The sequence below is a fragment of the Nyctibius grandis genome, chromosome W (assembly GCF_013368605.1).
Source record: "Nyctibius grandis isolate bNycGra1 chromosome W, bNycGra1.pri, whole genome shotgun sequence".
Lineage (NCBI taxonomy): Eukaryota > Metazoa > Chordata > Aves > Nyctibiiformes > Nyctibiidae > Nyctibius > Nyctibius grandis.
The window spans coordinates 9,575,564-9,592,738 of record NC_090694.1 but is presented as its reverse complement, the minus strand read 5'-3'; the positions used below and the strand labels follow the sequence as shown (position 1 = coordinate 9,592,738).

Sequence of the window (17,175 nt, the reverse complement as noted above, 5' to 3'; positions counted from 1 at the left end):
TTTTCACAAGTTTGTGTTACATTTTTTAATTTTTAAATAAAACAAAAATGCCTCATCTCCTTTGTATTTCTCAAGTCACACTGAAGCACTCAAATGCAGAGCTCTCATACACTTGTTTGCCCCTTGCTCCAGAAACTTGGTATAACCAGTGCAAGAACTCAAGTAAAGCAATATTTGTGGATATGATCTTTATTAAAAATCAAATAGTATTGCACTTAACACGCTTGGAAGATTCTCAGTACATGCATAACACCTAATTTCTTGAAAAGTTTCACCTTAGCTTGACACAGCTTTACCACTGCAAACCAGGACAGTTTTTGCAGAGACCTAAATTTAAGCAGAAACTAGACAATAATCTAAACAACTGCAAATTCTTCTCTAAAACATCAGCAAATTAAACATGATAAAATGTATATTGTAGCCTTTCTTTTTTTAATTTTGTTTAAAGAAACAGCAATGCTGCTGTTGACCATGGTTCCCGATTTGCCACAATTCAGAAAGGCAAGTTAGGATATGCTGCTTTAACCCTGTATGCGTGGTTGCAATTCCCAGGGCATAGCTGGTTGGGCTACCACCTACTAACCTTCTGACACCTTCCATTACTTGTACAGTTCTGACAGTCTAGAACTGCTTAGACTCCCATTGCACTCCAAAAAAAGATACAAACATACTCCAAAACTCATGTAGTTTTGAATTCTTGCTTTAGCACTAAGTATCACAGTAAGTTGAATACAATCAATAACAAAATCCACTTATATACTGAGCATTACAGGCTTGTACTAACTTCTGCCATACTACTACTGCCAGCACAAACCTGATTTTGATACTCTTGACCACTGCAAGTTAAAAGTTGGATAGCCTGACACTTCCAATTGTTCTGAGCATCACCAAGATGTAGATATTCCTACCTTCAGCTTTAATCAGGTATTTTATACCTTAATTTTCAATATCATCAGCTCCAATGCAAACAGTGGAAGAATACAGTAGCTGTCCTTCTCTGAACATGCACAGTTGAAATGCCTAAGCTAAGAGGAAGAGCTTATATTATTTTAGTTAAGTAAACCAATACAAAGTTTAGAAAGGTACAGCTGGTACTTTCAAATTTAAGGGCAGGGATGCCTTGTCTATTATGGGGACTGATGAGATGATCAGTTGACATTAAAAGGAATAATTAATGTAAATGAGCAACAGAATGACTCTGAAAAGCCACCCATGGGAATCTGGACTCAGTAAGGCTCAGGTAAGTAACAAAGCAAGAACCAATCTCCTTTCACAATTTTTATGAGAAGGGGATAAAACAATACCATCTTTCATAAGACAGTAATAAAATGAATTGTATTTCATAAGCTGGGAATGAATTCTTCCACTATAAACAGTTTCCATCTGAAAACACATTCCTGAAATAACAGTTTCCCACCAGCCTAAGCAACCCTTTCTTTCCACTTTTGTAATGGAATGATATTAAGAAGATCCAGAAGGTCCACACAGATTATGAACCCACAACTTTGGGTTTTCACAGGGACAGTTTCCTCTTTCTTTCCTGTTAAAGAAAAATGCATCCTGAAAACCCAACAAGTCAGCACTACTTTAACAGGTTTCAAGTACTTCAAACTTTATTTTAATAAAGGATTGACCTCACAGAAAGTGAGGTCCCTATGGTTAATTTTTTGTGCCAGTAGCTCACTTCTTAACTTGTCCACTGCCAGCAATGGACTTTGTTCCATGGCAATATTTTTTTTTCTGGTACCAAGGTAAGTTTTACAAGGGCAACCTAAACAAAAATACTTGCAAACATCATCTTCATGCATCATTACTCCATCATTTTCAGCAGAACAAACTGATATTCATCAATTTATTATAAAATACTATTTTACCAAGGGTTGACTGTACAAATAGTCATCAAAATCTAGTGAGTGACATAACACAAACACTTCATTACACAAAAAAAAAATTGTAATTTAACAGACAAATCCATTTTTTTGCTATTTTATATTAGATAATGTAGCTTTGTAGAATTAGCAAAGAAATAAAATTCAACAAAACTTCATTCTGTACATTAGCTCAATTTAAATATATATTACAAGCTTACAAGGCTCATGTCATAGTTAATTTCCAATCTGGGCTTTAAAAATCTACCAGAATGGATGCCCCATTAGCATTGCATATCTACTACTTGCAAAATGGATAGCTTTTAGCTTGCATTTTGGGGGAGAGACCCCACTCCTACATTACCAATAGTAAGAAGGACTTCAAAGTACAATCCAAATTCAAAGTTAGAAATAGTCTCTTAGAAATGTATTATATAAAGAAAAGCGAGAGGCCAGAGTTCCTCTGGTGGTAGGGGAAATAAGTAGTGACTTGGGCACGATGTAAGTGATATAGAATAAGGGGTGGAATCCTATCCTAGTTTTGCTGGGATAGAATCAATTTTCTGTTCAGAAAAGCTGCACTTTTGAGAAGACTGCAGCACCTGATACAGTGGGAACAAAGGTGATGAGACACTTTTAGTTCATGGCCAGCCACGGTATGCAGGTTTCCATGGTGATCAAAGCCATTAGCAGTTTTGAGTTAGCCAGGTGCTTAAGTTAGGAGGAGCAAAAGCCAGGGCAGCTGACCCAGGCTGGCCCACAGGTGTATTCCATACCATAAGCATCATGCTCACTATAAATTGGGAAGTTTGGTGAAGATGGGGCTTCTCCCCCTCAATAGTTGCCATCCCCTGGAGGGGCTTGCCCATCATCTGAGCCTACTCTCCTGTTTATTGTGACTGTTGCAGTGTTTGACATCCAGCATTCACTACTGAGAGCATGCAGCTCATGACTACTATATGGGCTGAATATAACTCTGTATTCTATATTAGCATTAATACTAATATTAGGGTTTTTTTATTAAATCTGTTTCCATTTCAACCCACAAGTCTCCTTTCCTTTTCCCAATTCCCTTTCTCAGCTGGGGAGGGGTCACTGGGTGATAGTTGGTTATTGTTTAGCCCCAGATGCCAGCTAAACAGAGACACTAACACAGTAGGTCAGAATTTCTTAGAAAAACACACCTGTCAGTCTAGCCATTCTTGATCCAGTCATTTTGACATGGAAGAGAGATTCTATTCCAATAATGAATGTTACTTGGTTCTATACCTTTCCCAAAGCAGTGGTGTGATGGGAGGTAGACTTGAAGAAAGGGAAGGTGATAAAGACAAGCACAGTATTCAGAAGACTGACTGCTTACTGTCAAGGCACTGAGAACCCTAAATGTTAAAAGCTTGGACTATTTTGCTACTCAATTTTGAGTACAAGCAGAAAAGTTAACAGTGTAGGTTTCAAGTCATTTAACATGGAAAAAGCAAGTAGAACATTTTTTTTTTATATATACAAAGACCTTGTAATAGATTACAGCTACTATGCAGCAATTAAATTCAGATGCGTTAAGAAATCCACAAAACCCCTGGCAAGTTCCTTCATCTCCAGTATATTCATGATTTTAGCGTTCTGAAAATACTATAAGTTTCAGCACACCACATTACAAAAAAATCTTTCCAAGGAGTTTAAACATTTTTTCCATGCTCCAATGAAGTACTACTGTACACAAACTTCAGTACTATTGCAATCCTTTCTCTCTCACACTACCCTCACACCTTTTTTCATTCCCCATCTCATAGAGGTATCTTAATGCTCCCCATTGGAAATGGCAATAGTAATGCCTTCATATTCTGTTGTTGCAGGGATTCTTGGTACTTTCTTAGCAGGGCTTGGGATCTGCTAAGAAGGGAAAAAAACACAAACCAACAAAAAAACAAACAAAACATTAAATATGGTTTTCCAGTTCACAAACATTCATACTTCATTGCTAGTCCAACTCTCCAACAACAGTCATGCTACACTGGACAGCTTGGTCATAAGTAATTCAAAATCTGTCATGCTTCATGGAAACTGATTATGTGAAAAGAGCCAGTTTGTTCTTGTTTCATTCTTGCGCAGTTTTGTTTTTGTCATGATGAAATGTGTTTTTTAAATCCCATGGTGTTTTGTTTTTTTTTTTTTTTGCACACTTCTGGCTTATGTGTTACTTTTGTAACAAAGTACTTGATATAACTTGTTAACCCACTTCCTCTTTCAACATACATGCACATGCTAAGACAAACACATAAACTGTTCCACCACTTATAACAAACTAAGAATGCTGAGTGTTCACCTCATGAACAATGCCTGGGTGGACAACTTCAACTCCTGCCTCCAGAGATCCATCACCCATGAGTGGGTGCCGTGCATAAGTTCTTCTGTGTTTTTCATCCACACGCATGAGGTACCATGTTCCTTCAAAGAGATCTTCTACTGAACACTGTGGGATATAGTTGGCTGTAAAAAAGCCAATAACATACTGTTAGTTGGTTCCTGATGAGAGTTTTATACAACACAGGCCTTTGCAGTTTGGAAGTAGTAAGACAGGAAACCAAGTTTGCATTTTCATTTCAACCATACTGGGCCAATGAACACGAGCTATAGAAAAGCACTTTACGAGATATTCAGAATAGAAAGAGTTAGATATTTCCTTTATTCTACACCTTAATCATTTCAAGTCATGCAACTTAAGCAATGAGTATTTTGCTGTAGGACTAGGAATTATTTATACTTATGACTTCCTTACCCAAATTATGTGTTTCCTGTCTAATCTTCATGTTTTCAGCAAAGACATCAGGTGTAATGCATTTTCTTGAGTCAAGTCTTGTTTTAAGATCCGAAAGGCTGGCAGTTATTTTGTCCAGTGCAGAACCTACAATATAAAACCATCATGTAAGGTAGCACCAGTGCTGAGAACAGCACACTAGCATGTTAGCATTTCAAGCCCATTCAAAATATTTTGCTTTAGACAAGCTAAAATTTTAGTAGTTTAAAAATATTCCCAATTACTCAAACAAAACACTTCGGTAATATTCTTCAGATGTTTTATTTGCCCAAAGAGACACTTAAAACATTCCCTGGAGCTGGAACATCTTCAGTTTAACACTACTGTCATTAGGCACTGTTCTGCAGGTTTACTTATGCTGGTGGGTGTAACAAAGTGTTTAGAGGTGAGCTAAGCAAGGGAGTTAACATCACTTCCTTTCACTCACCAGGAGTGGCATCCTGTGTAACTCTGATGGAATACAGCGTAGCAGCAAAACCAGAACCATATGAGAACACACTGATTCTCTGTCCTGCGAGCTGCTCTGGGGAGTACCTGCAAATTAAGCAATAGTTGTTTAAAGTGAGAATTAAACCAAGGTGCCAATTTTAAATAACTAGAAAGCACAGCTAGCTTAGAAAAAACAGCCAGCAAAATTATAGACTACAATACATATTTAGTGTGCTAAATGCATAAATGTTGACTTTTAAAAAAAAGTATTTCAAACACCGCTGTTACACAATGATTTTCAAAGCTAAGCAAAAAAACACAAAGAAATGCCCAGAATATGATTATCTAGAAGGCAACCAATTTTAATTAACTGACCTAAAGCCTAAAATGAACCATCACATTTTAGAATACAAAGTCACAATAAAGAAAAAAGGACCCAAAAGGAGTGTCTTAATTCAAACTTAACATGATTTTGTAAGTCTGTCATTGCAAAAAAAAAAAAAACACCACACACCTACACAACAATTTGTTAAGTAAACACTAATTTAATTTGGTTTTGCTCATTATTGCTGGGCAATGAGGGGATTGAGAGCAGCCCTGAGGAGGAGGACTTGGGGGTGATGTTTGACGAGAAGCTCAGCATGAGCCGGCAATGTGCGCTTGCAGCCCAGAAGGCCAACCATATCCTGGGCCACATCAGAAGAGGCATGGCCAGCAGGTTGAGGGAGGCGATTCTCCCCCTCTGCTATCATGAGACCCCACCTGGAGTACTGCATCCAGCTCTGAGGGCCCCAACATAAGAAGAGCATGGACCTGTTAAAGCAAGTACAGAGGAGGGCCACAAAGATGATCAGAGGGCTGGAGCACCTCTCCTATGAAGACAAGCTGAGAGAGTTGGGCTTGTTCAGCCTGGAGAAGAGAAGGCTCTGGGGAGGCCTTATAGCAGCCTTCCAGTACCTGAAGGGGGCCTACAGGAAAGCAGGAGAGGGACTCTCTATCAGGGAGTGCAGTGATAGGATGAGGGGTAACAGTTTTAAACTGAAAGATGGTAGATTTGGATTAGATATTAGGAAGAAATCCTTTACCATAAGGGTGGTGGGACACTGGAACAGGTTGCCCAGAGAAGTTGTGGGTGCCCCCTCCCTGGAAGTGTTCAAAGCCAGGTTAGATGGAGCTATGAGCAACCTGTTCTTGTGGAAAGGTGTCCCTGCCCATGGCAGGGGGGTAGAACTAGATGATCCTTAAGGTCCCTTCCAACCCAAGCCATTCTGTGATTGTAGCGGAACAGAGAAAGCATTCAGATTCTCTTTTCCACTGGGGTGTTTGGAGGATGGGGGTGGGGTGGTGGTGCAGTGATTTCGTGAGGTTCACCAACCATCCCTTGATAAATGCCAGCACATAGAAGTGAGTAATTCATGAAACTCACAAAAAGAGAAATTTTAATCATAGGTTAACCTGTGTGTGTGTGTGTGTGTGTGTGTGTGCAATTTGATTCAGAACTGTTTGTCTGCCTGTATGTGTGATTTGATTTAACCTCCATCTGTGTGTGCAACCCTGCTGTTAAGTTTCAGGTGACCCTTGCTATTTTCAAATCTTTAACTAAGTTGCTATTTTGATTGTAACAAATTCAATTGAATTGCTCTGTTAACAGCACTTAATCACGAGCCAATTTAAAAAGTATACAACCTAATCTTGTTATCTATCTCAAAAATATTAATAAATCTTAAATTGCTGCTAAACCAAAGCCATGTAACAATCTCATTTGCAACAGGAGGTGGGGTGGGTGCGTGTGTTGAGGCTGGGAAAATATACACCACCTTACAAATAAGATCCTACTTTGGAAGGCATTAAGCTACTGTTTCAGATCAGCTTCTGACACAGAAGTTTCAAATCCTCGTCACTTGACCTGATTGTATAAGCAAAATAATTTTCCAACTTTAGTCTTGCTACTTAAGGCAATCTAGTAGGAAAAGTTTTGCTAGGTGGTGCTTTTACAAAAGGCTTTCTGAAAGAAAAAATCTTTTATGTGCTTACATATAAAAAACTAGACTTTTTACAATTTTAATGCTTACTGGGCTAGAAGAGAAGCAAGGCAACCATAGACTGAAGCAGTATACATATTTCCATTCTGATTGGATATGAGTAATGAAGCTTTGGTTTTCTGATTGAAGAGCTCTGCACTGGCTTTCATAAAAGCTTTTTCCACATCTCTGTCAAAATATGTATCTTCAAGTTTTACATCCCTATTAAAAAAAGGTTCATAATCAGTTACTAAAATGGCAGCAAGGAAAAACACCTTGGATGTTTCACAAATTAAGACTATCTGAATAAGGAAGACAGCAGCCATTCTCACCTGAAAGCTTCCAAACCACTGAAAACACCATTTGCTGTTTCTAGGTTCTGATCACCAAGAAAGTCATTCAGCAATAGTCTAGCCACAGATTTCTGTACCAGTTTACAGTAGGGAGAATGAAAGATCATGAATCCAAAGTCATTCAAGGTGAAATGTCTGTCTCTCCCCTCTGGAAGTAGCAGAAATGTTGTGTTACAACTTATGTTTAGTACTCACTTCAAGTATTAAAATAAAATAGTGGGATTACGGGATACCAGTCATCATAACACATCAGCATACAAAAGACAACCATAAGACTAGCTATTGCTGGCAAGTTCATTTAACACACTGCTGCTACTTATACTTAAAAATTAGTTTCTTATCAATCTTGTGCACCAGCTAGCAACATTTGCCCTTCTTCTAGAAGAAAAAAGTTAAACTTCACAGAATTCTCCATATTTCTACCCAGCATTTTGAAATAAGAAATAATCTACTTCATCTGTCTAATCTTCAAACCTATGCTTCTTAATACAGGTGAAGCAAATACTAAACATATGGAGGTAAAAAAAAAAAAAAAAAATCAGTATCCTTACACAACATGAAACTATTAACTGCAATATCTTAAGAGCCTTGGTAGAGAAGGGAACGACACACTTTAAAGCAAGATACTATACACTACACCAACAAAAGCTTGTAGAGACTACTGCTTATTGCCTGTCATGTACTTAGCCATACCAGAACAGAAATAAGACATATCTTTATGAGAAAGCGCAAACATTTCAATTGTCTCAGAACATACTGTCTTCATTTAGCCTGCACCCAGGGCTAAACAATAAGCAGTTGTTCTATCACCCAATGTCCTTTCCCAAACTGAGAAAGGGAACTAGGAAAAGAAGGAAGACTCATGGGTTAAAATTTAAAGATTTCATAAAATAAGGAAACCAATATCAGTGCTAATACAAAACACACAAAATTATACTTAGCCCTCACAGTGGTGGCAAGGGATAGCAATCCTTAAGAAGAAGGAGAAAGAGGGAGGGGAGAAGAGAGCATAGCAAAAAGAGCCCCACCCCTCCCCAACAAGCTTTCCCATTTATAGTGAACCTGACATTAATGTTATAGAATATACCTGTGGGCCAGCCTGGGTCAGCTGCCCTGGATTTAACTGCTAATGGCCTTGATCACCATACCATGGCTGGCCACAAACTGAAAAAAAGTGTATAGAATCAAGTTTCTGTTAAATTTCACCCCCACAAAACCAGGACAGGATTCCACCCCTTACTCTATATCATTTACATCAAGTCACTACAATTTTCACCATCTCTTGACATCTATATATATCCATACATACACAGATATCATTCTCTTTAGTCTATGGGCTATCTCTCCAAGAAGTCCATTGAATTAATTTAGTCCAAAAAACATGGCTTCCACTTCTCAGTCTCTCAGGGCAGGAAAAAAGAAAAGGTGTGGTATTCACTCAGTTGGCAGATCAGGACCAGGCCTCAATACAGTGTCATGGACCAGTGAAGTTGGGCACAGCAGGATGATGTGTTGCATCTGGAGCTTCCAGCTAGTGTATCTGGTGCAGTTCCTGTTCAGTCTGGGGTGATTCTTACCAGGATAAATTACAATTAATATCATACAGTTCAAGTTATGGGCTATTCTCACCCAAAATCAAATTTTGAGGTACACATCTAACTTGCCCATCCTCCCGCATCATCCACCAGGTGCACCCAGGTCCTTGAGCAAAAGCAATTCCACAAGTGGGATTGCCTCTGCACTGCCAGTTGTTTCTCTTCCATTTTTTCAGCCATCCCCACAGGGCATTTGCTATCTGTATGTTGACTCATGGATGGTAAAGTACTGGCCATTTTCCTCACTCAGCAATGTCTAGAGCCAGCTAGATGGCTTTTAATTCTGCAAACTGACTCAACTCACCTTCTCCCTCAGCTGCTTCTGCAACTTGTCACATAGGACTCCACACAGCAGCTTTCCACTTGCGCTGCTTGCCTACAATACGACAAGATCCATCAGTGAACAAGGCATGACGCTTCTCATTCTCTGATAGTCTATTGTATGGTGGGGCCTCTTCAGCACATATCACCTCCTCCTCTGGCAACATTCCAAAATCTTTGCCTTCCGGCCAGTCCATGATTACTTCCAGAATTCCTGGACAATTAAGGTTCCCTATGCAGGCCCACTGAGTAATCAATGCAACCCACTTATTCCACGTGGCATCAGTTGCATGATGTGTAGAGGGGGTCTTTCCTTTAAAAATCCAGATCCACACTGGCAATCGGGGCACCAGAAGGAGCTGGGCCTCAGTGCCAATTACTTCTGAGGCAGCTCCAACTCCTTCAGAGGCTGCCAGTATCTCTTTTTCTGTTGGAGTATAACAGGCCTCTGATCCTCTGTATCCCCAGCTCCAAAACAACAGGGGTTGACCTCGAGTCTCCCCTGGTGCCTTTCGCCAGAGGCTCCAGGTAGGTCTGTTCTCCCCAGCTGCAGTATAGAGGACATTGTTTACATCTGGTTCCATCTGGACTGGTCCAAGGGCCACTGCATGGACTATCTCTTGCTTAATTTGCTTGAAAGCCTGTTGTTGCTCAGGGCCCCCTTTAAAGTCATTCTTCTTTCGAGTTACTTCATAGAGAGGGCTCACAATCTGACTGTAATGGGGAATGTGCATCCTCCAGAAGCCTACTACACCTAGGAAAGCTTGTGTCTTCTTTTTGTTAGTTGGCAGAGACATGGCTGTTATTTTGTTGATCACATCCATTGGGATCTGATGGCAGCCATCTTGCCACTTGATCCCTAAACACTGGATCTCTTTTGCAGGTCCCTTGACCTTAGCACATTTGATAGCAAAACCAGCTTCCAGAAGGATTTGAATTACTTTTTCCCCTTTCTCAAAAACTTCTCCTGCTGTTTTACCCCTTACAATGATGTCATTAATGTACTGCAGGTGTTCCAAAGCTCCACCCTTTTCCAGTGCACTCTGAATCAATCCATGGCAAATGGTGGGGCTATGTTTCCACCCCTGGGGCAGTCGATTCCAGGTGTGCTGAATGCCCCTCCAGGTGAAAGCAAACTGTTGCCTACACTCTGCTGCCAAAGGAATGGAGAAAAATTCCTTTGCATTATCAATCATGGCATACCACTTGGCTGCCTTTGACTCCAGTTCATCATGGAGTTCTAACATGCCCGGTACAGCAGCACTCAGCAGTGGTGCGACTTCGTTCAGGCCACAATAGTCCACAGTTAGTCTCCATTCCCCATTGGACTTTCACACTGGCCATATGGGACTGTTGAAGGGCGAGTGCATTTTGCTGATCACTCCCTGGTTCTCCAGTTGACAGATCAGCTCATGGATGGGGATCAGTGAGTCTCTATTAGTACAATATTGTCACCTGTGGACTGTTGTAGTAGCAATGAGCACCTTTTGCTCCTCAACCCTCAGCAGCCCCACAATAGAAGGGTCCTCTGATAGACTGGGCAGGGTAGACAGCTGTCTAATTTCTTCCATCTCCACAGCCACTACACCAAATGCCCACCAGTACCCCCTCAGGTCCTTGAAATACCCTCTTCCTCAGGTAATCTATGCCAAGAATGCATGGGGCATCTGGGCCAGTCATAATAGAGTGCATCTACCACTCAGTCCCAGTCAGACTCACTTCAGCTTCCAATACAGTCAGCTCTTGGGAGCCCCCCCATCATGCCAGAGATACAAATTGATTCTGTCCCTTTATAGCTTGATGGTATTATGGTGCATTGTGCACTAGTGTCCACTAGAGCCTTATACTGCTGTGGTGCTGATGTGCCAGACCATCGAACCCCCCATGAGTATGTCTCAGAACATACTGTCTTCATTTAGCCCACACCCAGCGCTAAACAATAAGCAGTTGTTCTATCACCCAACGTCCCTTCCCCAACCAAGAAAGGAAATTGGGAAAAGGAGGGAGAGTCATGGGTTAAAATTTTAACACATTTCATAAAATAAGGAAACCAATATCAGTGCTAATACAAAACACACAAAATTATACTTAGCCCTCACAGTGGTGGCAAGTCACTCCAGGGATAGCAAACACTGAGAAGAAGGAGAAAGAGTGGAGAGAAGAGAGCAGAGCAAAAAGAGCCCCACCCCTCCCCAACAAGCTTTCCCATTTATAGTGAACCTGACATTAATGATATAGAATATACCTGCGGGCCAGCCTGGGTCAGCTGCCCTGGATTTAACTGCTAATGGCCTTGATCACCATACCACAGCTGGCCACAGACTGAAACAAAATGTAACAGCAAAGTGATTCTATAAATTTTATCCCCACAAAACCAGGACACACACAGATACAAAGAAAGGGACCATGTACTAGTCCTTGGATGCTAAAACTTGAAAATACATTGTCTGTGTAGCTACACATTCCACTATTTGCCAGATCTTGCAACATCATGTGAGGCTACATACCCTTTTGCCACTGGGCGTGGATTTTATTGCGATAGGCAGTATAGCAGTGATCTAATGCACTGAGGTAGCACTGTATAGATAGTTTACCATCAACTACAGGGTATTCAGAGATCATATCTGGTTTATAGAAGTCATATGCATGCTGCATGTGGGTTCCACGCAATCCTGATGGAGAGAAATTGACAAAAGTTGAAAATTACTTTATTCAGCTACTTTGAGTCAGTTTGAAGACATTACTTAACACATTGAGAACAAGTAATATTTGGCCTCAGTCAAGCAGGTTTTCATAGCACTTCATGCCCTTCAAGGTACGTTTCACACAGTTCTCAATCACCTGTTACTCAAGTACAGTAGGACTGAGCATGACAAACACAAGTAACAAATGATTTTCATCATTTCACCTTGAAGTAGAGCAGTATGTTATTCAGCTCTAGTCCTCTCTCTACAAATTTTATTGGAGAATCCCCAGGGAAAAAACAGATAGAAGCATCTCTACTTGTTTGTTGTTGCCTCCTATAACAGGACTTGGCAGAGTTAGCCCAGAGCAAGAGGAGATAAAGTACAATTTCTGACATCAGTGGGAGTTAATCCATCCCTCCAGCAACCCACAAAAATAGGGGACAGGCTTCAGAACAGACCCAGTATCTGGCTGAACAGTATTTGTTTTCTCACAGGACTAACCTCTCTCAAAAATTAACGGAGCATTTGGACCAACTAGCATAGCAACAGCACCAGCTCCACCTGTTGGCCTGGCATTTCCAGTGGCATACACAGCTATATCTCCAGCAACAACAAGTGCATAACGTCCTGTGAAAAACACAGAAATAAGTATGACAAGTAGCCAAGTATCTAGCACATTTTAATATCCATCAGCAATTTTTAGACCTTGGTTATAGAGGAGATGACTACCAGGCTCTTCAATCCTGGCAGCCACTGACATTTACAGGAAAAGACCAGTGATGATTATCCATGTCATCATTTTTTGCATGTAACAACTAGTGGCAAGTGCCCAGAGCATTTAAGAAAGACTTCAGAAGCATACAAGAGTATATAATACTCTGGGTTTTATATGGTTAAACATGAACACTGTAATTGCAAGGCAGACTACTCAAAAACAGAGACCAACACAACTTTTCAAGAAAATACCCTGAACTTACCATCCCAAGAACTGGACTCAATCCAATTAATAGCATTAAAAAGAGCAGCGGTGCCTCCATAGCATGCATTCATGGTGTCAATTCCTTCTACATCTGTATTACCAGATGCTTCAAAAAGTTGCATCAGTACAGTCTTTACAGATTTTGATTTATCAATTATTGTCTCTGTTCCAACTTCTAATCTCCCGATACAATCATAGGAAAGGCTGTTCTTCTCCATGAGCTTCTGAACCACAGTCAAACACAGAGAATTGATATCCTCTTGGTCAGAGCAGAATCCCATCTTTGACTGGCCTAACCCAATGGTGTATTTGCCAGCATTCACACCATCATACTTCTCCATCTCTGTCTGGTCAACATACTGAGAGGGAAAATATATTTCCAGTGCAACAATTCCCACATCTTTGGGCCAGCAGGATTCAGCATTCACTGGAAGAGACCCAGGCATCGTAGTAAATCTTTAAGAAAAAAAGAAAACCACAAAACCTAGCTGATTTATTCACATCCATTTTTAGAGACCTACTTCATACATACATTAATTTTCTGTAGATTTACAGAAAAGGTTGCTTTAGGTATTTTACAAGTTCATTTGCAAAAGGCAAGCCTTTGCCTCCAGGTGAAATTTTGGTCTGAGCATACTGTAAACATCATTAGAAGTTCTATAACATTTCATATTAAGATCTTTTAAGCAAAAGTACAATTTCAGCCCTGGAGATGAATATCATAGAATCATAGAATGGTTTCAGTTGGAAGGGACCTTACAGATCATCTAGTTCCAACCCCCCTGCCATGGGCAGGGACACCTTTCCACTAGACTAGGTTGCTCAAAGCCTCATCCAACCTGGCCTTAAACACTGCCAGGGAGGGGGCATCCACAACTTCTCTGCATAACCTGTTCCAGTGTCTCACCACCCTCACAGGTAAGAATTTCTTCCTAATATCTAATCTAAATCTACCCTCTTTCAGTTTAAAACCGTTCCCCCTCATCCTGTCACTACTTACCCTTGTAAAAAGCCCAAGTTATTTCACTAAAGCAAAACACATGCTTAACAAATGTTAAGTGTTTGAGAAGTTAGCCTTAACGTTCATTATTCTACTTTTGCTTATATGCAAAGTCTCAATTTTACACAACCAAGTTGGAAACACTGTGTCTTTTTTTTTTTTAAATGTTGCTAGTTGAGATGTTAAGTTTAAAATTTATCCTTACCAGGAAATGTCAGCCTTAAAACAGGACAGGACTTTTCAAAATTGTTTTTATTTTTAAACTAAGTGGTCTAAGTTGCTCTTCATTTTGTTTATATTTGTAACAAAGACAGAAGTTTTTGGTGTGGTGTTTTTTGGTATTTTTGGTTGGGTTTTTTTTGTTTGTTCAGTTAGGTTTTTTTAAGCATACCCTGTTTTGGCTTTCCTGAACACTGGAACTCCTAACACCAGGCCTAGACAAATATTTCACAGGCCGAGATAAACACACAGGGATTCCTCCTGATAGACCAAGTTTTCTTGTTATAACCCTATAACTTTACTGTCACTATATTCTAGTATATACTATATCCTATTACTTTAACCCTATCTGCATTACACAGACAGGCACCATCTTCCTGTACTTTTGCTTACATCCTTACAAAACACTTGTCCCTTTTGTGCCCAGCTGTACCATCACATTGACCTTACCCAGCTTCTTCCATAAAATCACAGTGAGCTGTATAAAGGAATAAAGCCTTTCTATGCAGGAATGATGACTTTACACGATGCATGTTAAAACAAGTGTTAGGAAAACATTAAAAGTGCCTTCTGTTACATGTACAGTTGGATATCAAAGTCTTACATAAGACCTAAAGTAAGAGCACATGGCTCACCATTCATTTTGATTGCCTCTAACAAAGTTTCAAACATACCTATGATGCACCTAAAATAATCCATTTTAAGTATTTCATTTATAGCATTTATTCATATTAAAACATGTAAATTGCAGAAGGCTGCTATTTAAAATTGCTTACTGGAGCACTGCAGAACAGCCGTACAGCATATTGCCACAAGATTTCAAGAAAACAAACTAGTTTCACGTTATTTGTGTGCTCTGCTGCCACCCCAGGCTCACGATTTCATATCCGCTCACCCGAAAGCGCAGTATCTGCAAACTCCGCACTACAACGTCCGGATAAAATCGAGCGCCGCGGCTGACGGAAATTCTTTTTTTTCCTGAACCATCCCGTTGCGAAGCCCCTCAGCTCAGACGATCGCGCCGCGGACCTACCACCCCGCTGAGCAGGCCCCGCGACGCTGCTAAGGGCACCCCCGCGCCGTTACCTGTAACCCGGCCGGGGAGACTGCGAGGAGCCACCGGGATGGGGGTGTCGCGCCCCACCCGCAACGCGGAGGCCCACCCAGCTCCTACCAGCTGCGACCCCGGCCCTTACATAGCCAGCTCTCGGCGCGGGGTGCGCGCATGCGCGCGGCAGTGACCGGCATGGGCAGGCGAGCAGCACGCAGGCGCGGAAAGACCGCCCCGCCCCCACCCCCGCGGGGCCGGCCAGAGCGTTCAAACAATCAACTAGGTTGGAAGAGACCTCAGGGATCATCGAGTCCAACCTTTGACCTAACACCACTGTGTCAACTAGACCACGGCATTAAGTGCCACATCTAGTCTTTTCTTAAAGACCTCCAGAGATGGTGACTCCACCACCTCCCTGGGTAGCCCATTTGAATGCCTAATAACCCTTTCTGTGAAGAAATTTTCCCTAATGTCTAACCTGAACCTCCCCTGGCACAGCTTGAGGCTATGTCCTCTAGTCCTGTTGCTAGTTGCCTGGGAGAAAAGGCCAACCCCCACTCCGCTACAACCTCCTTTCAGGTAGTTGGAGAGAGCAATAAGGTCTCCCCTGAGCCGCCTTTTCTCCAGGCTAAACAACCCCAGTTCCCCCAGCTGCTCCTCATAGGACATACTCTCTAGATCCTTCACCAGCTTTGTTGCCCTCCTCTGGACTCACTCCAGCACCTCAACATCTTTCTTGAAGTGAGGGGTCCAGAACTGGACACAGTACTTGAGCTGTGGCCTCACCAGTACCAAGTACAGGGGGACAATTACTTCCCTAGTCCTGCTGGCCACACTATTCCTGATACAAGCCAGGATGCTCTCCTCCACCTGGCTGGAGGCAGGGCCCCTCTCATCCTGGACATAGTGTTTGTTATCGACATCTTGGTTCAAGCAGCTCATGTAGATTTAATTCCCATTATTCACATCTGGTAAATAGGGATCTGAAGCCCACCTATGCTGTTTGGAGAGCTTTCCCCTTGGAAAATGGAGCAACAAATCTCCTGAAAGAAGCCCCATTCCGAATCAGTTCACCTTGCAACCCCCGTACATGTATCCATAAAGCCAAGGTAGGTTTTCCATCCCATTTTCTCAGGTCTTCTCCATGGTCACACAGGAAAAACCACAGGGCGCCTCATGATGTGTACCATCTCTCCTGAGCAGGTCTTGCAGAGGAACGCTGTCTCCTGATGGCTGAGATTCTGCGAGCAGCGGAGGAACAACACACAGACAACTCATTATGAGTGATAAAGCATGCGTCACTTTATTAGCCCAGACAGCATCTATTTATACAGTGGATTTTAATTATGCCTACTAGTCAACTATTGATTGGCTGAAGCTCTACAAGTTACTTTTGCATATCCCTCCTACTTGCGGTTAGCCAGCTGTGCTTCTTTCTCATTCTCACGGCTCTCACTCCCCCTTTAGTTAGTTGTTTACGATCCCTGTCAAGGTCTCAGTATCCTTGCCGTTCTGCTATCATCAGCATGAATTGCAGTTTCGGCCAGGGCCTGAGGCCTAGTCTTGCTCGCCTCAGAATCTGCTCTGCTCATACAGTTGTTCCAATGAGCCATGACCTTTGTCATGCAGCCAATCCCCAACAATTCCCCCTTTTTCTTTTTGTATGAGCAGAGCTTGGTTCATCATTCAATCGAGATCCTTGCGAAAACATGAGAACAGGCATGAAATTAACATAATAACTATAAGCATCAGTAAAAACAGTTAGTCCAGTCACAGGTATCTCTGATCTGATAGGTTGTTCTTCCCAATCCTGTTTGCAAATAAACTGTAGCTTTTA

The 17,175-nt window shown here is 41.4% G+C and overlaps 1 protein-coding gene across 3 annotated transcripts; it reads right to left on the bottom strand.

Annotated features, from left to right (window-relative positions):
* Positions 1-30: 30 nt before the first annotated feature.
* LOC137675750 (hydroxymethylglutaryl-CoA synthase, cytoplasmic-like) lies at positions 31-15,451 on the bottom strand. 3 transcript variants are annotated; one of them, XM_068421952.1, is made up of 10 exons: positions 15,374-15,451; positions 13,067-13,524; positions 12,591-12,716; positions 11,910-12,074; positions 7,466-7,634; positions 7,185-7,355; positions 5,111-5,217; positions 4,645-4,770; positions 4,192-4,355; positions 31-3,758 (listed from the first exon to the last, which is right to left on the bottom strand). In XM_068421952.1, the coding sequence occupies exons 2-10, from the start codon at positions 13,512-13,514 to the stop codon at positions 3,666-3,668; spliced, it is 1,569 nt and encodes a 522-aa protein (XP_068278053.1). In that variant the 5' UTR covers positions 13,515-13,524; positions 15,374-15,451; the 3' UTR covers positions 31-3,665. The 3 variants fall into 3 exon arrangements, with proteins under 3 accessions (XP_068278053.1, XP_068278052.1, XP_068278054.1); XM_068421951.1 differs by lacking the exon at positions 15,374-15,451 and adding an exon at positions 15,183-15,266; XM_068421953.1 differs by lacking the exon at positions 15,374-15,451 and adding an exon at positions 15,183-15,266 and having other exon boundaries at positions 31-3,755.
* Between the last annotated feature and the right edge of the window lie 1,724 nt (positions 15,452-17,175).